Source organism: Cydia splendana, chromosome 23, assembly GCF_910591565.1.
Source record: "Cydia splendana chromosome 23, ilCydSple1.2, whole genome shotgun sequence".
NCBI lineage: Eukaryota > Metazoa > Arthropoda > Insecta > Lepidoptera > Tortricidae > Cydia > Cydia splendana.
Window position 1 is genome coordinate 3,644,541 of NC_085982.1, and position 25,375 is coordinate 3,669,915.

The window sequence follows — 25,375 nt, forward strand, 5'->3', positions numbered from 1 at the left end:
CCATATGAATGTATAACGTCCTAAGATCCAGTCATTTTTGCAGTTTTGAATATGGAGCCTTGTTTATTCCACTCTAGTTCGAAATTCAATTCTATTATGTGCTTTTAAAAAGACATCGGGACTTAGGAGGATAGGATATTATTTCCATCCTACCGACTGCGCCAAGACATGATTACGTATCGTCACTAGGTATGTACTTTGATAAAAACTCGTACTTATCTTTTATACTGTCAATAAAAATAAAAATGTGGTAACTATGCATGATTGTATGGGATACATATAGAGTTATACGCAGTAGCGTTTCAACTTTGAGTATCAGTGTGAGATATAAGATTTTTTCAAAGTAGGGACAATATACAAGGTCCGTTTAAGGGGCATATTCGGTATGTTGTTCTGATTAAGAATAAAATGGCCTTCGTATGGAGGGTTGGCCGACTTGGAGGTTTTCCCCATAGAAAAACAGAAAAAAATCTTCTACTTTTTCCTAATCTGAACACGATACGGTATATTAAACGGATCCCACTGGGGACTGCCCCACAAATTTCTTTTACACCTTGTTTAAAAGAAAATTCCTAATTCAAACCTGCAAAAATGGGACTTAGAAGAAAAAAAAAAACAATATTTACTAGAAAACGACTAACACTCGTCCCTTCGACAGCATCACAAGGATATGGCAACATTCCAATGGCGTCGCGGCGCGACAGCGGCGGCGCAAGGCGCGAGGCTGCTACTCCCGCCGCCGAGACCAACACCACCACAAAGTTTCTGCCGTCTAACTCCACTGACAGGTAGTCTAAATCATAAGGCCTGATCCAGCCTACTTATTCTTTTCTGGCCTAGTGGTAGTAGTAGTGGTAAGGGCATTTATTTGTGTGATGAGCACAGATTCATTCTGTTCCTGAGTCATGGATGTTTTCTATGGATTTAAGTATTTGTATATTATATATTATATTATATATTACAAATATATTATATCGTTGTTTGAGTACCCACAACACAAGCCTTCTTGAGCTTACCGTGGGACTTAGTCAATTTGTGTAAGAATTGTCCCTATAACATTTATTTATTTATTTATAAGGTATATCCCAAACAGACCCTGGTCGTCTTTCCAGTTTCAACACTTTAATTGTTGTGATCTTCTACCGAGACCATTCCATATTCAGTAATAATTAAAATATTGACTTCTTCCACAGATTATTAAGTTCAGTGGACGGCGGTTCAGTGGACTCAGACTCGGCGTCAGAAGACGGGACCGCTGTATGGGAAACCTCATTCTCTGAGCGGCCCGAACGGCCTGCAGATTCGGGGCCGGCGGTGAGTCCAGAAATCTCTTAATTCAATTCAATCTTCTTTCTCGTTTTCATGGGTGAGCATCAAGACAATGGGATAGTTGCATTAGAAATCAAAGTATCAATCTGCATTTCATCACTATTGGATAGATATTCGTAAAGATTCGAGGAAATAGTTACTACAGAAGACTTTTTAGATTTTAATCTTCATGGTATAATAATATACTCCGCCTGGTACTCCATTCCCGTCTTTTCTAGGTCACCTAACTGACACGGGCCTACGTCATCATGCGACAGCGCTATATGATAATATGCGATAGCGCTATATATAGCGGCCATGTTGTTGTGACGTAGGCCCGTGTCACTCTGGGAATGGAAGACCATGTTTTATTAGACTATGTTAATCTTGAAGATTGCCAAACTGCGGTAGCTGACGCACGCAAAGACCAACAAAAAGTGTTGAAGAAGTCTTTGATTTGACAGATGCATACTCACAAGTCAAGATACACGATACTGGGCACCACACAAAGCCATAATGAAGCATATTAATACCTTAATATTTTTTTTTGTAATTGGTGACTTTTGGTTGTCACATGACGATATATTGATTAACCGATAAGCCATATAAGGCAGGAAAAGAATTTACTAACCAAATATACGAGTAAAATGTAAACATTCTAAGGCTCATTTACTCAAAGTTGATGGCTCATTTACTATTGTGATCTTGCAAATGTGACGTAAAATCATTTTCATCTAAACTGACTAAATGTACAAGCGTTGATTTGCGTGACGTTAAAAATAAATCCTATACGAAAATAGAACGTTCAAGTTCACTCATCCGTTTACGCTTATGTCTAGACAAAACGGTTCATTTTCTGAATCGAACTGCGCCACATTTTAAATGTGAAAAGCCGTTTAAATTTTATTTATAATTGATTCTTCATCAATCCGTGACTTCGTTTGCGTAGAATAAAGATTTCCGTGATAAAAAACTATCATATATCCTTACCACACAAACTATCTCCATACTAAATTTTATCTTAATCAGATGTGTGGTTTAAGCTTAAGTAGCTCTGTAGTTACTTTCGAATTTGTAATATAAGTAGGGGTTTCTATTGTTTATTAACTAACATCTATGTTTTTGTTATCCAGGTCGACAAACTAATCAGCATAACACCAACGTCGCCCAAGCCCCCGGAGAATGCTCTATCCAAAGCGATAGACGCCAACGTCAACATCATGGACAAAACCAACCACAGCAAAAACAGCCTCGTGCCAGAACGAAAGACTGCCCCCATAGCCTCCCCCGACCCACCCCGGATCACCGCCTGGGCTAAAGAACCTCCTAAACTAAAACCCAAACCGCTCTGCTTAGACGCAGCCCAACTAGAGCAAAATCTAAACGCATTAAAAAAGAATTCAGGCTCTGTAAACCTAACTACAATGAACATCCTTCCACCTCCATATTTCAACGTAGTTACCCCTAACAAGATATCCGAATCTAAAACTATACAGATCGATCCTAAGAAAGCTGTCATACAGGATCTAAATAGTCCAAGAGAAGAGCCTAAAGAGGAGAAAACTAAGCTAAAACAGTCAAATTCAGCAGCTAGTTTACTAAACGGTCCTATGACGGATGTTCCATACGCGGACAGTGATAATGCGTCGTCAAGTTCTGGCAGTAACGGACAAAATCAGATAAATAACCAGAAGAATAAGAATTACTCTGACGTCATCGTTGGTGAGAGGAAGATTATTAAACAGGGTAGCAATGGGGTCGCCGAGTCTGAGATTAGTTGTTAAAGTGTAAGGCGTGGAGAAGCGAAGCTGAAGGTTTTTACAGTGATTACTTAGGGTGTTTGTCTTATGATTTTTTTATAGCATTGCAGTGGTACAATGACATTGTTGAATATTTTAAAATTGTAAATTCACAAAACTGTAACACACAAGACAAAAGCAATTTAGATTTCACTAAAAAAATCATAATAAGTACAATAAATTGAAGGCCTTTTAATAGGCCGTTGGGTGGCTAGAAGTATCACAATTTTCCCCAAACAGTGGGTAATTTAATTATGCCAATAACTTTTTCACTGAAAAATACAAGAATGCAGTCAACAGTTTCATTGCCACCACTGTCTCTCAACGAAAAATAACTTCGTCGGTTGATATTTTAAACAAAACTCACCAAGTTTCAAAAACCCGTACAATAACTAAAATGCTAACAACTAACTGCTAATATTTGCTCATAATTTTTGGTTGACAATAATTTATTTCTGGCAGATAGCTATCTACAAAGATTTGACTGAAATCAGTGTGTGATACCTGGCATCAGTTTCGCTTCTACATGCGTCTTGTAGTGGAATTATACGCCATTGGTTGTGCGGAGTGATGCGGCGTTGCCGTGACAGACTTTAAAATGCTTTAGACTTTAAAAAACTATAGATATAACTAAATAAGTCATTAATCTAAGTTGTAAATATAAAAACTTTTACATCTAAATTAAGATTAATATAGTTCGAGATTAAGGATTATTTCGAAAATGTATTTTTGTCGATGTGTACAAATTTGTTTTGTAATAAATGTATTTCTTTGACAATTGTAATGGCTTCCTGGATCGCTTATAGATGAATAGTTTATTGTTGCTCAAGTTGCTCAATATTTTGCCGGTTGTAGGCCAAATATAATATAAAATGTTAGGTTTTCTACGTAGGTAGCTATCCAAGATATGTTAAAATGGAATTTTGTACTGAAAAATTGTTTTTACATAGTTGTTGCTTGGTAGCATTTTTTTCCATGAGAGTTGTATTGTATTAATGTATTTACATATATTTGTATTTTATATTGAGTTGAAGCTTTCGTAGTTATTTGCTTGTAGGTACAGTCACCAGCAATAATATGTTACGCAACGAAGGCCGCAAAAATATGTGACACGATCTTATTTCTAGAGTCGTAAGAGCGTGTCACATATTTTTGCGGCCCTCGAAGAGTAACATATTATGGCAGGTGACTGTACAATGAACCAGTACTTTTTAGGTGGCGTGGTTGCACAGAGCGGGATAACGAAAAATAGTATGAGCAACGCTAACTAGCGCGGACGCGTGCTGCAGGCGGGGCTCAGTCCGCGATTTCGTCGCGTCGCTACAAGTACATGCGGCCCACACCAATTTTGGTGTCTAGCCATAGTTGTTGCCGCGCATCGCTACGGAACCGGACGCCTGCTCGCGCTTGCGCCACCTAGCGATCATATCTGTCGTAATCGTAATAGACGCGTTTTGTTAGAGACCTTCTGTACCTAGTACTATTATTTACTCTGTGGCATGCGATGGATTTTACCTACAATAGCACGTGCACGTGCGCGCGTCCGCTCCATGCACCCGCCCACGCTAATAATAGCGGACGCCCTATAGTTCGTTTTTTTTAGCATTAGAAAGAACTTTTAAGAAGGTAAGCGATCTTGACATGTCTTTTAATTGAAAAACGCTTTATAATAATCAATAACTATTACTTATGAAAGCAGAAGAATATAAATATGGTACCTATTACATTCATAATTGTTACATATTTGCCGTAACTTATTTTTAAAATGTGTTTTTCAATTAAAAGACACATCAATTGTTTACCTTATTTCTAATGCTAAAAAAAACTAACTATAGAGCTGAAATTTGCGTGATGTTATAAAACTTATAAAGATATCTACAAATATTTTAATAGTTACGTTATTAAAATAAAATCTTAATAAGTTTCGCGGAAACGTAAAACATATTTCGGAAATCAAACGCACATTGCACTTAATAATAAAATAGTTAGAATATTTTGAAATATAAATAAGATCATCGAAATCTTTCTCTTATCAGTTTCAAGTAGATTCGCGATATTTTTCAGACCGTGCTAAATAAATAAAATAATAGACTAATTAGTTATGAATAAAGAAACGAAAATATTAAAATTTATTAAAAAAATATATATTTATGTTGACTGGAAATAGAAACTTAAGAAAGTTTACTATTAAATATACCTATTATTTTATTTATTTCACTCACACTCTTAATTTGAAGGAAAACCATGAAGGGTGCATTAAATAGTTGGAAGTAACCTTATTAAATTATGAAACTGTAGTTTCCAATAGGTAAACACAGTAATAAAAATAAAAAACTACAAATTCACACAAACTTCTTTTTTACTTCTCTACAAAATGAAACCTAAATTCAATTCTATTAAACAATTCACTTAATCATTTTGTTCAGAATAATAAAAGTGAAGAAACATATTATTAAAAACATGATATATTATCCTTTAATGTCAAAAACTTTTTGTTACTTTTCTATCTGTGACTAAAATAAAAAACAGTAATATTATTAAAGTAATTTTTTGGCATGTTCAGTTTAAAAAAACTGTTCTTCCCTATGACTTGTTGAAATACCCACAAAATATAGATTTGAAGAAATGTTAACAAACAAGCATTATAATTCTAGAACAATGAGTATAAAAATGTAGTAATGCTTAAAATGTTTGTAAATAATATAAAAAGTAGACATTTATTACATAAATTCCGACCTTATACATATATTCATATAATTATAAAAAACCGTTATAATTAATGTAGAATAACGCATATGTTTTTGTTGTAATAGTTTTAATTCCGTTAAGAATGGGTGTATGCTATATATATAATATATACAAATATATTTAAAAAAAAAACCACCCGACATGTTAGGAATAGGTCACATGACAAAAAATGAATGTTGTTTCATTAGAAAACAATATAGGATTATATCTATTTATATGGAATATAAACGTGTGTAAATTTTAAGAGAATGCTTTAATTAAACTAAGAAATAGTGTAAGATATAGCAAAAATTGATTTTTAATCGTTGTTTTTAATCAGAGTAGTGCCAATTTTGATAGTTTACTGCCTTTCATTTTGCATTTAGGATATTGTTTGTATTATTGAGGCATGAAATGACAGGGTATCATGGTACGATTCGTTCTCTTTAAATTTAGTTTCTCGTTTTCTGTCGAGGATCTTGGTCGTTTCGCCCTGAAGCCTCATGAGATAACGGCGTTGTTTTGAGCCGTTCTGAACGAATTTTGTGCAAGTGTTTGTTAAGACAATGTTCCCTGAATCATTTTTGAAACAACGACTGCCGTGACAGTATCGTTTGCGATAATCCTGCTGGACTCCCGTTTTATATTTCTTCATAGGGTTAAGTAATTATGGTTCTAAAAACTATGGAGTCGATTGTAAAAAGTGCAGAAATACTTCAGGGAGCATGTGTATATAGGAATATTTGTAAAGGCCTCGGGCTTAACGTAACATAGTTTCGATGGTTTTTGACATGAGTACGAATGGTAATTAATGTAAAACTTTTCATATGAAAACGTATGGATCCCGGATTAACTGTTACTAAAAATAAAAACACTTTCGTTTGACGAATAACGTTTTACTGTCACTTCTGTACGTTGCTCAATTTAGAATTATTCTTTTTGAATTAGAAAAAAACTTTCTAAAGATTATAATTTTAACAAAAGTTTAAATGTGGTTGTGAAGTATGTATAGTGACGGAAAACATCCTAATAAGTTCCTTCGACTTGAAGCGAGTGACTCTGAAATGTTATTCTTCCGTATCATTTCTTTTGAACAAAATGACAGTAGCTCGTGTCATTTCTCGTGAACGAAATGATAGTTATACTGTTTTGAACAACGAAGTTGCAAATTGTCCTGAGCATATTTTAACGTTTTATTTTTGAGACAGAATCCACTTGTTGGATATGCGATGATCGTTTTAAGATATATAAATATGCTAAATAGATAGCACTTATGTCTACTTGTGAAAATATGGATGACACAATGAATACAAGTTGCATGTAAATTTATAAAATACAAAACAAAAGTGTAATTGATATTCAAAGATAAAATCATTAATAATAAATGTACCTAAGGTGTTGTTTTATTTTTACATCCTAATACACCCAGTTTATAACAAAAATAAATCCCTGGAAGCAAACGGAAGGGAATAAATGAGTGAATTTGTCAACTTTAAGGATTTACTCATCGCATCAGAAATGAGGTCATCCGCAGCAGAACCAAAGTAACCGATGTAGCCCTCCGAATCGCTAAACTTAAGTGGCAGTGGGCGGGGCACATTGCCCGTAGAACCGATGGCCGTTGGGGCGGAAAGGTTCTCGAGTGGCGACCACGTACCGGAAGGCGCAGCGTGGGTAGACCCCCCACAAGGTGGACTGACGACCTGGTAAAGGTCGCGGGAGTCCGCTGGATGCGGGTGGCGCAGGACCGGTCATTGTGGCACTCTTTGGGGGAGGCCTATGTCCAGCAGTGGACGTCCTCTGACTGATATGATGATGATGAAGGATTTACTAGCGACCCGCCCCGGCTTCGCACAGGTTAACAAATTATATGCCTAAACCTTCCTCAAGAATCACTCTACTGATAGGTGAAAATCCGTTCAGTAGTTTTTGAGTTTATCGCGAACACACAAACAGACAGACGCGGCGGGGGACTTTGTTTTATAAGGTGTAGTGATGATATTGTTTTTACTAAAAGAAAATATTAGGTACCTAAACTCTCTACTCTTGATGAATAATTACATTTACAGTTCGCTAGCCCAATATTACAGGGTTCTATGTTTCACATTTATCGAACTGAAATTTGAACATTGTCATAGTGACATTAAGTCGAATTTCAATTATCTTGAAAATGTAACATAGAACCCTGTAATGGGCCAGCGAGTTGTCATACCATTTGAACGCCACGCCCATCGTGTGCGGCGTATGTTGGTGGTATATGTAGGGCCTAGTGTATTACATTGAGAACATTCAAGTTTAGTTCGTACTTTCATCGATACCGTTTTGTTGGTGATTGTATTAGTTATTCTTGGTATCAGAAATATTACCAGCAACAGGTTCTAAGAATGAAACACGAAATGACTTCCAGTTTTTATTATTAATTTCCTGTTAAATATTATTCTTTACGAAATGCTAGACATCAAATTATTACAAATACTACGTGGCTGACGCTGAATATTAACATGATCATTCGGAGCCACGGCCCAATTCCAACAATGCTTATAAGATGTCACAGAGATGCGATACCGATCTGTCAGCGTTAAAAGTGACGCTTTTGGTTGAAGAATTGTCACTTTTGACACTGACAGGTTGGTGTCGTATCGCTGTGACATCTTATAAGGTTTGTTCGAATAAGGCCGAGAATGTAACACTATCCTAAAATCACTACTCCAAATTCAGAAAACTTTGTATTTTATAAGTACTCAGATCTTTTAAACGGAAAGAAAAACCATAGAGATGCTAGAGATCATTTAATAATACATTATTATGTTGGCCTTTTGAACAAAATGAAGTAATACAAATACATGTTAGCCAACTTTACAGGAATAATACTTACAAATAATGATCACTTTTCTTAATTTCGAGTAGCTTATTACATTAAATTTAGCGACGAACAGCAAAAATAATCTCTGTCAGAGAATAGGATTATGCTCGGAAATCTAATTAAATTCCTACACTTATATATTGCAACATATTTATTCGTAAAGCTTTCCACAACTATTTTATACAATTATTTTCAATATTTTATGAATAACCTGAGTATTTACCGCATAAAATATATTAATCGCAACGTACAAAAATAGCAACTTCGATAAAAATTTTGTTACTATTTTTATTTCATTATGTACTTGCTCAATGGAAAGAAATGTGATGAAATATTGCACTTACAAAAAAAATCTTAACTATGTTTCTACAACAAATAATACATAAGAAATACTACAAACAACATCGATGTATGTGATATGAGCAATAATGAACAAAAGTCTATTCATAAATTTAACATTTCACTATCGTCCCAACGCCCACTGACCTACCTATGGTACTAATTACTTCAATGGAATCTCAACCATTTTAATTTGGAACACGGTTGTATTTCCCTTAATACGTATTAAAAGAATTTCAGCCTTACTCCTTTAACTATTAATTTCAAATTCAAATGAAAAATTTTCTTCGATGAGCTTTAGGAGGATATGTTGGCGTCCATAAATTACTATACTACTTCTCAAACAGCTTGGGTACGGTCACATATGTTATCTAAATACAATGTTGCTAGATTTTGCGTTTTAAGGTTATATAGTTTGTCAAAGGACTGTCTCATTTCAATCATAGACAAGAGAGAATCATACTATCTTTGTCTTACACTATTACTAGCACTCAAAAGAAAAGGATGAGTAAGTTTTCCTGGTTGTTACTGACTGACAAACTGGTTTGACCAACTATAAATTGTATGGAGATGGCATCTGTCACCGTATCCAAGTTGTCTGAAAAATACTATATACTAATCAAATTGTTGCTGATTAAACTAATCAAATAATAAAATTAGCCAACATAGAAAATACTGAATTTATGAATAGTGCTAAAAAAACTAACCAACTAGATATTTTTGATACATGTATAAAAGGAATCTCTTACCTACACTTAAAGTGATGCCAATTTATATATCAAAACTTTTAATTATAATTGCATTATAAATATAACGATTTAATACTTTGACAACAAAACAGGACGGTACTACAATACTATGGAATAATATTTTAAATAGTAATTAAACTGTATTAATAAAATCACATTGACGATTATGATTATGATTTGTTCAACTTCCGAATCCATCAAATGAACATTTAAGGCGTAAATACAACAATAAATTACACTGTATAATTTAATATTAACTCTGATATACAATTATACAATGAACAAATCTCAAATATCTATCAATTATACTCAAATAAATCATTGTACTTAATATATTTCCATAGTGTAGTACCAAATGGTTCAAATAATTCCATTATCTATACCAATTGTAAATAAGCCTATATCAATTCAATTTGTAAATCTGTAAATAAACAAAATTGCCTCAGCCCCCAGCTTAAACTTAAATAATCGTCAAATAAAATAAAAAATGACTTGTATAATATGATTGCGCATCATTATATGTATTCTACGCAAAAAAATCTCAAATAAAAATCGCGATTGAATTTGGCGCCAAAGGATTTCAAAATGGCTACCGCGCTTTGGAAAATACTTTCTACGACTAATAAAAAAACTTTGCATAAAAACGTTTCGCGCCAAAAACCACGCAATTCGAATTTCAAAATACACTCACACTATCACATAGATCCTAACTGAAGGCTCGTTTACACCGTTCAAGCGACTGGCGCCAGTGCCGCTGGCAAGTTGGAAGCGCATGCCAGTAGCTACGTTCAAAGGAAATTAGCTTTCATGCCGTTTAGTTAGAAGTCGTTGTCGCTGGACGCGTCGTATGTCTCCGCGATGTGCGGCGGCGGCTGGTAGCGACCCGCCGTCAGCACGGGCCCGTGGAACGACTGAGATCGCAGGACGCTGCTGTAATGACATTAATTACAAAATAGTAACTCATTGTATTATACTCAAAGCATTGCTGACTTAGCTTCCAGTAGGATAGACTTTAAGCCTAATCATTTACACTTTTTAAGCAGAAGTTGGAGAATCTTTGTTTATTTGGTAGTAACCATTTACAAAAAACGCTTAAAAATGGATAAAAACTTCACTATTCAATGCACTAAGTTAAAAAATCATCACAAATCCTATGATGAAAATAGACGATATAAATAATTAATGTTAACTGACAGCGCTTAACGTTAACTGACGGTAACTGAAGGAAATACTACCCCCCCATATACCCCTTCGCAACTAAATAAGATTAGAATTAAAGCTTTCATTGCAATAATTAGGAGCACAGTGCTATCACAGTCAAGTAGGGTTAGCATTAGCATTTGTTAATATTTAGTTTTAGTGGACGGTTGGGTCAGTAGGAAGTAAAGAGACGGTGCAACGTGTTATTTACAGTGTTTATAAGTGACTGTTGACACAAAAATTAGTTTTTTACAAGTAACTACGTGTGCACACATTTACAATCATATATAAGATATCTAGCTGACATCTGTCCGATTTGAATACGAAGAAATAGATGCAGGGTTTTGAAAAAAAAAATGAAATCGTTTCAGCGTCCTAATAATCCCAGGTTAGTAAAGCTTTGAAAAGATAAACAATCCAATTACAAACAAAAAAGTTTAGGTAAGTATATTTAGTTTATAATTTTGATAATTTACTATTTTGTGCAGTCAAAAGTTTAGATTTCAATTCGTCGGTCGAAAGCGCGAGATTAAGCTGTCCTGTTTACTAAAAAAAAGACATACAACTGGCTTGCTAATTGAGTAACCCAACCCAATTATGACAGAATGAGATAGAAATAGAATATTCTACGTCTCATTCTAACAGATAACTGCACCCTTTCGTCTGGCAAGCAGCATCGTGTTATTTAGAGTTAGACCAAGAAAAGTCTGCAGCGATTTTGATAGCCTTGTAATATTTTCATAGAAGTTTGACGTTTAAAATAACACTTGCACTGCGTGGGCTATTAAAATCGCTGTAGACTTTTCTTGGTCTAACTCTAGTGCCTTTCAAGCGAAATTCAAGCCATAAACACCATAGGTATAGTTGGTGCAAAGTGTCGGACGCCACAACTGTCAAACTGACATTTCGACTGTCAAACTGTCAAATCGACTAACCTCACAGAAACGAGATGGCTTCCTTCTAGCAGTATTGCATGCACATTGACACGTGTCACGCTCTAGAAGACGTAATGACATGTTAACATTAGTTTAAATAAAGAAAATTAATATTAAATCAATGTTAATAAGAAAATATACTAAAACTACGCTAAATTAAAAGACTTCATTCCTATTATGTTACAATGATGTGGTATGTTAGTACAACAACCAACATTATCAAAATTTAAATATGTATAAATTAAATTAAAAAGAAAATTAAATTTCTTCTGTCTTGCTTACTCCCTGCAGGGTTCCATTGTCGCCCGTGGAAAAAACAAAAATGTCAAAAATACTATACAAATATGCCTTGGTTGACATAATTCTAGTGAGAAATGTAGTAGAAAAGCTTTTTAGTTGAACCTGACATCTTAACCACTAAACTAATTTTTACACTCAGACTTGTACTTAACTACTGCGTTACTTGCTCACTAAATCATGTAAACCAAGCATAACACCTACTCTAGTTACCCAAGAAGAAAAATTAACCATAGACAGTTTTTTTTTTATTACCTGGCGGTTTTGGGTGGGGCCTTGGTGCCGGGCGACTTGCCTAGTGCCGCGGCTTTGCGCGGGTCGTATGATGCACGTCGTTTCCACTTTTCTAATTCTTGTTTCTTTTGTTCTGTGAACAAACGTTTTTACAATGAGAACGACTGCTGGTTATTGAAGAATGGATTGTAAAGAGAATAGAAGTAGTGAGGGGCTCTAACGTAGAAATTCGAGCTAATTGAGTTTAGTTACTAAGGGGTCATCCATTAATTACGTCACAGGAATTTTTAGGTTTTTTGACCCCTCCCCCCCTCCTTGTCACACTTGGTCACTTTTGGCAAACCCCTCCCCCCTGATGTGACGTCACATTTCTTCAACGAAATCGGCAATTATTTTTTTATTAAAATATTATTTAATATTTTATCAAAATATTTTTGACAAAAGAAATATTAGTAATTTTATAACCCAACAGCCCAATACTGATTAAGAAATAAAATTAAACTAATAAAAACGATTATTGTTTCAAAAACTTGTTATTTAACTGTATAGCGAATAAAATAATTTAAATAAATTTTCGGTTACTGATGAAGTTAAAAGTGACGTCACATAGTTTGTGACCCCCCCCCCCCCCCCCTTGTCACAATATGTCACATTTTCTTGACCCCCTCCCTCCCCCTAAACGTGTGATGTAATTAATGGATGACCCCTAACGTGAAAAACCGACCAAGTGCGAGTCGAACTCGCGCACGAAGGGTTCCGTACCATTACGCAAAAAAAGGCAAAAAAATCACGTTTGTTGTATGGGAGCCCCACTTAAATATTTATTATATTCTGTTTTTAGTATTTGTTGTTATAGCGGCAACAGAAATACATCAACTGTGAAATTTTCAACTGCCTCGCTATCATGGTTCATGAGATACAGCCTGGTGACAGACAGCGGAGTCATAGTAATAAAGTCCCGTTTTTACCCTTTTGGTACAGAACCCTAAAAAAATTTTGTGCAATTTTAACGTGAAAACCCGAAGGTCGAACAGAATCAAATTGACCCGTTAGTAAAGTGACTGGGTCAAATTGACCCGTCAAAAATACTGGGTCTATCTTACCCATCTCAATTTGCTGCGCGCTCCCCCGTTGCGGACGCTCAGGTAACACGGCCACGTATGTCTTGCTCGGGTCTCTGCGCAGGAAGTTCTTCGGAGAGCTCTCGTTTTTGTACTTGGAGATGTCCAGGTAGCGGGGCGCCACGGGCTTCTTTACGGTGGATTTACTTATCTCTAGTCTAGACGCTTAATGGGTAAATTTTACCCTTATCTAGAAAGTGTATGGGTCAAATTGACCCTTCATAAAAAGTGACTGCGTCAAATTGACTCGTCGGAAAAAGTGACTGGGTCAATTTGATCCGGCAGAAATTTAACTAGGTCAAATAGACCCGTCAGAAAAAGTGACTAGGTCAAATTGACAAGTCAGTACGTCACTGAGTCAAATTGACCCGTCAAAAATACTGGGTCTATCTTACCCATCTCAATTTGCTGCGCGCTCCCTCGTTGCGGTCGCTCAGGTAACACGGCCACGTATGTCTTGCTCGGGTCTCTGCGCAGGAAGTTCTTCGGGGAGCTCTTGTTTTTGTACTTGGAGATGTCCAGGTAGCGGGGCGCGACGGGTTTCTTTACGGTGGATTTACTTATCTCTAGTCTAGACGCTTAATGGGCAAATTTTACCCTTATCTAGAAAGTGTATGGGTCAAATTGACCCTTCATAAAAAGTGACTGCGTCAAATTGACTCGTCGGAAAGTGACTGAGTCAAATTCACCCGGCAGAAAAATAACTAGGTCAAATTGACCCGGCAGAAAAATTACTAGGTCAAATTGACCTGTCAGAAAAAGTGACTGGGTCAAATCGACCCGACAGTACGTTACTGGGTCAAATTGACCCGTCAGAATACTGGGTCAAATTGACCCGTCAAAAATACTGGGTCTATCTTACCCATCTCAATTTGCTGTGCGCTCCCTCGTTGCGGACGCTCAGGTAACACGGCCACATAAGTCTTGCTCGGGTCTCTGCGCAGGAAATTCTTCGGGGAGGTCTCGTTTTTGTACTTGGAGATGTCCAGGTAGCGGGGCGCCACGGGCTTCTTGAGGGAGGTGGTCGACGAGGACATGGAGAAATCGCCGCTGTACCTGGAGGGGAAGATGTAAGGGTTAACTTTGAAGAAGCTTAGCGCCACTTGCACCATCCTACTAATCCGGAGCTAACCGGTTAAACCTAAAGTTACCATGTTTACCAGTACAATTTGACACTGGGTTAACGGTTTAACGGGTTAACCCCGGGTTAGTGGGATGGTACAAGTGGCCCTTAAAAATATAGTGGGGGTCTGCTATCACAAATTTGAAGCAAGGTATTATAGTCGAAGAATTTAATTTCCGTACAATTGCATAGCTGTACAGTGGACCTGCAATTGCAGCTCAAGGTACCCAAACAATTAACACTTGGAACAGTTTAGAATAAGGCTTTGGCTATTCGCTTTAAAAGATTGCCGACCCCTGTCTTAGGCTATAGAAGACTCCAAGTCTTCTATATTAAGATTAGTAACTACAGCAAACAACACCATACGTGAGCTAAACAACCTTACAATTTTTAGACATCTCTTTGCAAAAATCCTACAACAATGAAAAATAATAAAAACCATATCTACAATCCACGGGAAACAAACGCTTGCGCGATGTAGGTAGAAGTAGCGCCGCACGTAACAACGCCATCTCCCGAACAATTGAGTAAACAATAAACGAAGTGCTTACCTTTGCTGCTTCGCCTGTGCCGCCGGCTTCTTTCCCTGTCTCATCACAACCGGAGCGCTCCTATCCTCCGTCCCGCTCTCTCCCTCCGTATCACTAGTCCCCGTGGTCATACTCTTCTCGTGGCTAAATATCGACGAATTCCTCGGACTACTGCCATTGGTAGTTGACGTATCGCTGTCTAGAATAAAAGTTTTTCTCTTGTCTATGGCTTCGGCTTTGGAGAGGAAATCTATGTTCTCTTTGGTCGGCGTTATGTCGTCTAAGATGAAGGTTTTCCGTTTGTCTGTGTGTACGCTGCGTTTGAGCTTTTCGGCGGGTTGGTTGACCTGTAAGTGTTAAAAAGAATGTTTACAAGTGCTTATAATATTTTGCCAACTGGAAGTATAGGATGACACCTGTCATCTCCATATAATTTATAACCTCGAAACGCAAAATCTCACAAAATGATATTGAAATGACAGATGTCATGTTAATTACTATCTGGCGGCTAGCTATTGTAGAACCAATCATGAGAATGGGGGGGTTTGCATTTATGTGTCAAATAATATAAAAAGTAAAGAGTTAACATTTGTCTCTGAGATGTCGAATGAGATGGACATTGAACTCTGTGGAGTTAACTTGTGTGACTTTAGGACAATTATAATATGTTTGTATACGTCGGATTTAAATAGGTTTAAGAAGTGCGTACGTGGTCTTGAGTTACTCTTGCATGCATTATTCCAGGAATATCCTCTTGATTACTCAATATTAATAATGGGTGATTTTAATGTGGATCTTTTTAGGAATTCTTGGCAAAAACGTGAATTACTGGACTGGTGGACTTATTGGGTCAATATAACCTGTGCCCTATGCATAAGTTGCCAACTAGAATTACTGAAACGACTGAAACGTGTATTGATCATGTTTACTCGAACTGTAGTAAAGGTACCTGGGACATACAGCTGATAAGAAGTCACCTTAGCGATCATGACGCTCAAGTATTCAATATGAAAACATTATGTAATGTGAGTTCTAAGCCACCAGCGATGAGGAGAAATATCTCACAACTTAAAACCCATAACTTTATAGAGGATATGGCTAACCGCTCATTTTATAATTTATTTCACTCTGACATGACGCCTGATGAAAAAATGAACCACCTAACCTCAATAATTAAGAATTCTTTTGACATACATTTTCCTTTACGAAAGTACCCGCAAAATCAAAGTACTAAAATTAAGTGGGTTGATGATGACATTATGATGAGAATGCAATTTTATGATGACATCAGTGGTTTAGTTGAACGGTTCCCAACTAATCAGGATTTATTGGATTTTGTTGATAATTATAGGACTATTATTGATAAATTAAAACGAGAGAAGCGTAGTTTGTTCATTAATAAAAAAGTTGAAGGGTCTGGTGATGTTAGCAAAATGTTATGGCGCATTATAAACATTGAAACGTGTAAAAAACAAAGTAAACCTGATCCAATGGAAGTTTTATTAGTAGCAAATACTGGATCTTGTTGTGGTCACAAACAACTGGCTGATAAAATTAATGATTATTACATTGACTTAAGTAAATCAGAATGTAGGCAAATAGATTTAGAGAAAGCACTCCAATTTTTAAATGAGGCAACAAAATTGGTAGTGTCTAAAATTGATACTTTCCTATTTACTATTTCAGAAGTTAAAAAACAATAAAATCTAAACATTCGACAGATTTTTATGATATTTCGGCGGACCTTATAAAGAAACTCCCTGATAATGTCATAGACATTTTTTGTGCCCTGCTTAATCAGTGTGCCATCATTGGGGTATATCCTGGCTCGTTAAAGATAGTTAAAGTTAGTCCAGTTTACAAGGGCAAGGGATTGAAAGAAGAAATAAAAAACTTCCGTCCAATATCATTAGTACCGGCACTATCGAAAGTTGCTGAGCTAGGTCTTTGTAATAGGTTAATGGTATACTTCGAAAGAAACAAGTTACTTCATCATCACCAGTATGCGTACCGCCATGGCCGGTCTACGGTAGATGCTGCTCGTGCGGTAAATCAGCGTGTCCTCCAGTATATTGACCAAAAGAAAATGGTTGCAGCAGTTTTTTGTGACTTGTCCCGTGCGTTTGATTTGGTTGATCACAAATTATTATTACATAAGTTGCAAAGATATGGTGTACAAGCTAGTCTTTTAAATTTTATTAAATCTTTTTTGAAGGACAGGGAACAGGTAGTGTCGGTTGATGGGGGGGGCCACTAAGTCTGAGATGAGGACACTACATGACTGTTCTGTCCCTCAGGGTTCAGCGGTTGGTAATTTCCTCTTCTTGGTGATGGTTAATGACCTCATTAGTTTGTTTCAAGATGGTAATTTTATAATGTTTGCTGATGATGGATGTGCCATTGTTACCGGTGATTCTTTTGAGGAGCTAAGGGGGAACGTTTTGTTTACATTATTAAAATTGACATGTTGGTTCCAAGTAAATGGCTTTTTGATTAACCTTAATAAGACATCGATAATGCATTTCTGGCTAAGAGGACCGTATCCCACTCCCCTTGACATAACAATAAATAATATTACGCTTCCACAGGTGCATAACGTGCGGTTTCTTGGGTTTGAATTTGATTGCGGCTTAAAATGGGATAAACATATTGATTCACTTACTAGTAGACTTGCCAAAGCGTCGTTTGCGCTGTCTCGGCTTGCTCCTGCACTTTCACGTGAGAACCTCCGTATGGCATATTACGCGTATGTAAACTCGATCCTTGTGTACGGTATTGACCTTTGGGGGCTGGCAGCCGACAGGGATAGAGTTTTCATACTGCAGAAGAGGGCTGTTAGAATGTTGTCTGGGGTGCCGCCATTCACTCCAACAAAAGAGTATTTCCGGGAATTAAAAATTCTAACAGTGCCCTGTTTATACATTTTTGAGGTAGCAAAATATATGTTTAAGCACAAGAGTGATTTTGTTATGCGTCGACCTGATCAAAGGCAAACAGATTGCGATATTAAATCTGTCCTTGTCAGGCTCGTAAAATCATCCAACTCACTGGGGGTAGTTGGCATTAAAATTTATAACAGCCTGAGCCGTGAAATAAAAGAGGCGGCTTCTTATGAGCTATTTGTTAAAAAGTTGAAAGATTTTTTGATTGACCAGGCTTTTTTCACGGTAAAAGAATTTTATTGTAAAATGAGTCTAGTAATATTTTTTGACATTAGTATTTTTTAATTTTTAATTTTTTGTTAGTATTATTGACATTTGTTTATACCACTATTTTTGACATTGTATATATTATGTACTCTGACATTTGTATATATTCCTTTTTAATTTGTGTGGATTATGTATTTTTAACTTTATTGTGTACCTATTGTATATTTTGACATGTGTTTTTTGACATTAAAGATATTGAATTGAATTGAATTGAATAGTCATCCTACCCTTCGAGTTTCAAAAATATTATAGTAACTGTAACCAAAGAATAAATAATAGTACTAGGTACAGAAGGTTCACTCTCTAACAAAACGCGTCTATTACGACAAATATGACCGCTAGGTGGCGCAAGCGCGAGCATGCGTCCGTTCCGTCAGTGTTGTCACATCTACCAATTTTTAGGTAGATCTACCTATTTTACCTGCGTCCTACCTATCTACCACCTTCGACGTCAAATCTACCTATTTTTAGGGTTCCGTACCCAAAGGGTAAAACGGGACCCTATTACTAAATAAAGGCCCCAGTACACAATGGGCCATCGCCGGCCACTCCAAGGGACGCATTTATGCGTTAGAGGGAGCAAGTAATGAGCTATCTCATTCTACCGCATGGCTGCGTCCCTTGGAGTGGCCGGCGATGGCCCATTGTGTACTGGGGCCTTAAGACTCCGCTGTCCGTCCGTCCGTCCGTCCGTCCGTCTGTCACCAGGCTGTATCTCACGGACTGTGATAGCTAGACAGTTGAAATTTTCACAGATGATGTATTTCTGTTGCCGCTATTACAAAAAATACTAAAAACAGAATAAAATAAAGATTTAAGTGGGGCTCCCATACAACAAACGTGATTTTTGACCGAAGTGAAGCAACGTCGGGCGGACTCAGTACTTGGATGGGTGACCGTTATTTTTTGCCGTTTTTTGCATTATGGTACGGAACCCTTCGTGCGCGAGTCCGACTCGCACTTGCCCGGTTTTTTCAAAATATTATGGTATAAGCAATTTTCCTCCATGCGTGTAACAAAACGTTACTTACGCGGCAAATTTGAAAAATGTAGGCGCGAAGGGATATCGTCTCATAGAAAATTTGAATTTCGCGCCTTTTTCTACTGACAAGATTTGCTTGATTTGCTTGTTCATAAATATTTTTTATGCGTTTTTAATAATTGTACTCTGACAAAAGCTAGGGTTGTCAGTAGAAAAATGGGGCAAATTTAAAAATATAAGCAAAAAGGATCGATATTTCATACAAATTTTGAATTTCGTGCCTTATTTTTCTGACTAAGCTGAGTGGGTTTTTGCATCGTGTTCTACCACTTAGACAAAATTGTATGTGACAACACTGCGTTCCGTAGCGGTGCGCGGCAACTATGGCTAATGGCTAAACACCAAAATTGGTGTGGGCCGCATGTACTTGTAGCCACGCCTGCTGTAATTAAGAAGTAAGGCACACGGTGCTCAAGGGTTCGAACCCTTGTCATGTCACCCCATACCGTAACTTAAATCCCAAAATCTCAAATACCAAGAAACATTCCAAACCGTAAGTACAATCTATGGGAAACAAACAATAGCGCGATGTAGAAAAATCTCCTCACTGAACAGCGCCACCTACCGTACAATTGAGCAAACTTTTCTAAATATCTTACCTGGAAATTAGTGACGTAGTCCCTAGTCATGACCACATCATTATTGACCGCCTGTCTTCTCAAGTCGCGGTATTCCTTCGGCCTGAGGTCCAAGATGTCCGAGTGTGTTGAGGTGATCATGGGGTCTATGGGTAAGGTCATAGGGTCCTCTTCGGATGAGTAGTCGAGGGTCTCGAGGTCCGCTATGTTGGTGGTGTGGAAGGATTGCGAGCGGTGGACTGGCGATGAGTGGCTAAAAAAAAACAAATAAATATTTGAGAATCTCACAAATTGTAACTCTTCTTAGGGGGGTATTCCATCCGTTCGATATCTTTGGCCAATGTTATTGCGTCTCACTCTCTCATGAAGCAAAATGTGAGACTAAACACACATTGGACAAAGGAATTGGACAGGTTGAATACCACCCTTAAAACCACGCAAAGCTTGTACGGTCAGGTGCAGAGAAGTACCATACAAACTTCTATGCGGACAACAGACATCCGACAACGTATCTAAAACTCTGTAATTGTTTTACATTTAGAGACATATTTTTGTCAAGTTTTTCGGAAAAGAAAGCATTTTTGACGAGACTTAGAGAGGCTAGACTAATATATTTGTCAACAGTTGCTTAAGACAGCTCTTATTTTACTTCCGGTTTTTTTTCTTCTACACTTCTCTTCGGTTACTCTTGTGCAAAATTTACAAAATGCGATCGTATAAGGTACCTGGGAGAACTAAGGTCGTCCTTGTTGCACTCCTGCCTTTTGGCCATCTGCTTTCGCCTTCCCTCCTGAGCCGCTTTCATGGGGTCGTATGAGAACCGTTTCTTCACATACCTGGGAGAACTAAGGTCGTCCTTGTTGCACTCCTGCCTCTTGGCCATCTGCTTTCTCCTTCCCTCTTGAGCCGGTTTCAGCGGGTCGTATGACGACCGTTTCTTCACGTACCTGGGAAAACTAAGGTCATCCATGTTGCGCTCCTGACTTTTGGCCATCTGCTTTCTCCTTCCCTCCTGAGCCGCTTTCATGGGGTCGTATGAGAACCGTTTCTTCACATACCTGGGAGAACTAAGGTCATCCTTGTTGCACTCCTGACTTTTGGCCATCTGCTTTCTCCTTCCCTCCTGGCCCGCTTTCATGGAGTCGTATGACGACCGTTTCTTCACGTACCTAGGAGAACTAAGGTCTTCCTTGTTGCACTACTGCCTTTTGGCTATCTGCTTTCTCCTTCCCTCCTGAGCCGCTTTCATGGGGTCGTATGAGAACCGTTTCTTCACATACCTGGGAGAACTAAGGTCGTCCTTGTTGCACTCCTGTCTCTTAGCTATCTGCTTTCTCCTTCCCTCCTGAGCCGCTTTCATGGGGTCATATGACGACCGTTTCTTCCAGTTGTTAAACTCTGCCTCTTTGGAGGCGAGTGCGGACGATGAACGGTATTGGCTTGGTTTCTTTTGACCTGGAAAAACATTAATGATAAGTAATTATATTTTTTTATGCTACAATCTTTTGTCGCTGACTGTACTATTCTTTCCATGGACAACTAATACTCATCGAGACAATTCTAATAACCTCAAACACAATTAGTTTGCGTTGTTTTATCACAGAGTTACCATAGCCATCACCTCCTGTCTCCATCATCAGATCAGCTCCAGGTTGCCATAAGAATGCATCCCTAAAAAGGCAGACAACGACTCATGCCAAAGTACACTATCCCCGCCACTTAAGTCGAACAACAATAACAGCTTCACCGAGCCAATCGATTAGCCCTACCTGTTGCCAAACAACAACAAACGAGCAGCCTCGTGTTGCAACCGAGGCGAATCACACCGAACGACGTTACTAGGAGCGTACGAGCTACGATTACCGACATTATGTTCGAACTGTGGACCCCAAGGACATGTGGAAGAATACTATTAGAACAAATTAAATTATTTTCAGAAAATATTTTAATTTGTTTTTTATCAAGTAGAAACACTACTATATAAATTATAAACTGAAATAAATGTCATATACTAAGAAAAAGTGACCAAGGCCTCCAGTGCCCCAGGCTGGAATCGAACCAGCGTCCTCTGCTATCCTACACACACCTGCGCTACAGGCACCTGCCGCGATAGCAGAGGACGCTGGTTCGATTCCAGCCTGGGGCACTGTGGAGGCCTTGGTCACTTTTTCTTAGTATATGACATTTATTTCAGTTTATGTGGAAGAATGTTTATCAATACGAGTAAACTTTGCTGCCTAGGTAGGCTAGGTATGTGATTTATTATTGCAGTGGTTACCAAAGTTGACTGGGCTCCGACCCATCTAACAAAAAGTGCCAAATTCTGGACCCACCTCTTGGCCGTCTTAAAAAGGGGGCATAAAATATTACTGATAGTGCTCAGATCGCCCGATCGGTCAGAATGTCGTCAGGGACTCATAGATCCATTCTAGATACGTTATAGTTTAGATATCAACTAGTTCTCTTTTGCAGCGCAATTCGGGCAACCAATATCACTTATTACGTCAGATAGAGTAAGATATCTATTAGATGTGAATTGGATCTCTAAGTCATATCCTGTGGAAATCGTTCAAGAGTATCTGCAGAATCGCGCAAATGTCAAATTTGACAGGTTACCCAAGTAACACAGATTAGCTGTATAGCAGCCGCATAATGAAGTACGAATACGCTTGAAGCTGGAATATAAAAGCTGCATAAGAGCTGTATAAGCGTCTTTTCAGCTTTTATAACTCTTAAATGGGCACAAATTAGGCAGCCTTAAGTTCACATAGCTACTTAAGAGCGTTGTAGCAGCAATTTAACGGAATTATAAGGGGTAACAGGAGTTATAAGAGGTGTATATTGACTGGGTAAGAGACCACCAGTTACCCTATGTTCAGCTAATATGTCACATGTGCGCCCTAATACCGGGAAAGATTGACGTTGGGCTGAATAAAAGATAATTAATAACATACTTTTACACCTCTGCCTTAAAAATCAGCTATTATTAGCGGTAAACATGTTCAGCGCTAAGCCGTATTATGCGCCACATGTGTTCGATTATACGTCTATTGGTTTCATAATAGTTCACTCGTTCTCCCTTATAATAAGTCAGCAAAATAAAAGCTGCTTTAGCGGTAAACATGTTAAGCGACAAGCTGTATTATGTGCCACATGTGTTCCATTATACGTCTATTAGCTTCATAATAGTTCACTTGTGCTCCCTTAATAAGTCAACGTAATAAAAGTCCACAATTACCTCCTTATACAGCACATGGCGTAATTTTATCCACTAAACAGACCTTATAACGGTTAAAGCATTTGATAACCCTTAAAGCTGTATAGGGTCGTAGCAAATATACCTTTATATCACTCTTTGCGTATTAATGGTAGTTTTCAGAGCCGTAATGCAGCTTTTAATCAGCCCTAAGCTATATAAATATCACTGAGATCTATTATACAGCTGTAGGACCACGAGTGTGCTCTTATAAGTGTCTTAATACGCACAGAGCGTTAGATAGAACTAAAAGTGAGTAGTTATAGAGCTACTTGGGTAGATCTTAAACATATCGTTATCGTATCTTGGTGATGTCTAAAAGATATCTAATAGATGTCTATTTCAAAATCCGAATCGGGCCCTCAATATTCGCTCGCGAGCCACCAATGGGTCGCGACCCCTAGTTTGGGAAATACTGTACTATTGTATAACAACACTCAGGGCCACTTTCACCATTCACGGCATTCACTAACTCGAGGTTAACCGGTTAAACATGGAGTTACCATGGTTACCAGTAAATTTGACACTGGGTTAACGGTTTAACCGGTTAACCCCAGGTTAGTGGGATGGTGCAAGTGGCCCTAAGGTTTGTACTCGGCAACCGACCCGGTAAACGAACCGGTGTGAAATAACCAACTGAGCTGTGTCTACCTTCTATCCTTCCTTAGAAGGATTAAATACAAGTGGCTAGGCCTCAATAAAATCAATTCCCTAAGCACAGGTGGAGCGTGCATAGAATAGATTCCCACCGACTTGCCTATTTCCGATAATTGAGTAGGTACCTCACCCTACACGTTTAAAAGAATAATCAGACTATATAGTATATAACTCCGTTAGTTATATAACTCCGGCTTGCCCATTGATTCTATTTTACGCGCCACCGCAGCTTCTATAAGTACGGCTATAACTACACTCTTGCACTGTGGTTTCTTGGATTCATTCATCAAGTATTGTGTTTTGTGGTTTATTTTGAATCACTCAACATCTTACGTAAATGTTAATGACTGATGTGGTCTACCATAGAAAGTATTCCAACAAATCTCAGACATTCCTAAGAGTCCGCATATAATTGCAAAACCATTTACGATCTTTATATAGTTATAACCCTAGGGATATAATTATATGTCGTAACATAGTTATACGAAAGCGATTCATTAGTATCTCACTAGGAATATAACTATAATACGTCTTTAGTTTAGTGATATAGTTATATTACTCGATTAAGTTTTATGAAATAATTGTAGGTAGGAGTGCGGCGGTGCGGCGGAGTTATAATTATATCCCTAGGGATGTAGTTATATGCCGTATAACACGTATTATAATCATATGATTATAATACGGTATTTGACTAAACTAATGTGGTTAAATGGTTATAAATCTGCCAGGGAATCAAAGAAAACAGTAAGTATATTTACCCCCCCCCCCCCGTCCCCGCCGACTCCGCCGCACCCCCGCACTACACTGCTACAATTATATTACTGAACCAGTACTATAACTATATTATTAAACTAGAAACGTATTATAGTTATATTCCTAGTAAGATATTACTATCTTACTATCTTACTAGATATTACTATCTTACTAGGAATATGATTATAATACGTACTATACGGCATATAACTATATCCCTAGGGATATAACTATACCTCCGCCGCACCGCCGCACTCCTACCTACAATTATTTCACTAAACTTAATCCAGTAATATAACTATATCACTAGACTAAAGACGTATTATAGTTATATTCCTAGTGTAAAACACGAGGTGGTGATGGTGAGGTTCCCTCGTGAGAGCGCTGACTAGTTAGATGGTTTCTACCTAGTTAGCACTCTTATTAGATGGTGATGGGTTCAGGCCTGGCTAATCAGAAACAAGACAGATCTTCCAATAAGAATTTTATTGAGCACACACACAGAGTATAGTTACACAGTTATCTCGTAAAGTACCGATGATGAAGTCCGTAATGACACTAGCACTGCACAATTGTCTTTGTTACATATGTTCACTGTTCACTACGCGAATTCAAACTGTTCGTTTACTTAGGTAGGCGACCGACCGTATAGGTA

The 25,375-nt window shown here is 37.7% G+C and overlaps 2 protein-coding genes across 2 annotated transcripts in view; one reads left to right on the plus strand and one right to left on the minus strand.

Annotated features, from left to right (window-relative positions):
- Window positions 1–7,223, plus strand: part of LOC134801741 (tyrosine-protein kinase receptor-like) — a 42,237-nt gene extending 35,014 nt beyond the window's left edge. Inside the window, exons 27-29 of the mRNA XM_063774338.1 lie at window positions 659–788; window positions 1,194–1,314; window positions 2,442–7,223. Coding sequence (XP_063630408.1) covers window positions 659–788; window positions 1,194–1,314; window positions 2,442–3,092 — 902 coding nt within the window. The 3' untranslated portion in view covers window positions 3,093–7,223. The remainder of the gene's footprint in view (window positions 1–658; window positions 789–1,193; window positions 1,315–2,441) is intronic.
- A 1,010-nt stretch (window positions 7,224–8,233) lies between these two features.
- LOC134801884 (uncharacterized) overlaps window positions 8,234–25,375 on the minus strand; it is a 95,746-nt gene continuing 78,604 nt past the window's right edge. The window contains exons 4-10 of the mRNA XM_063774536.1: window positions 21,335–21,509; window positions 20,076–20,307; window positions 15,247–15,572; window positions 14,577–14,628; window positions 13,555–13,702; window positions 12,473–12,584; window positions 8,234–10,715 (exon numbers count right to left, since the gene is read on the minus strand). Coding sequence (XP_063630606.1) covers window positions 10,604–10,715; window positions 12,473–12,584; window positions 13,555–13,702; window positions 14,577–14,628; window positions 15,247–15,572; window positions 20,076–20,307; window positions 21,335–21,509 — 1,157 coding nt within the window. The 3' untranslated portion in view covers window positions 8,234–10,603. The remainder of the gene's footprint in view (window positions 10,716–12,472; window positions 12,585–13,554; window positions 13,703–14,576; window positions 14,629–15,246; window positions 15,573–20,075; window positions 20,308–21,334; window positions 21,510–25,375) is intronic.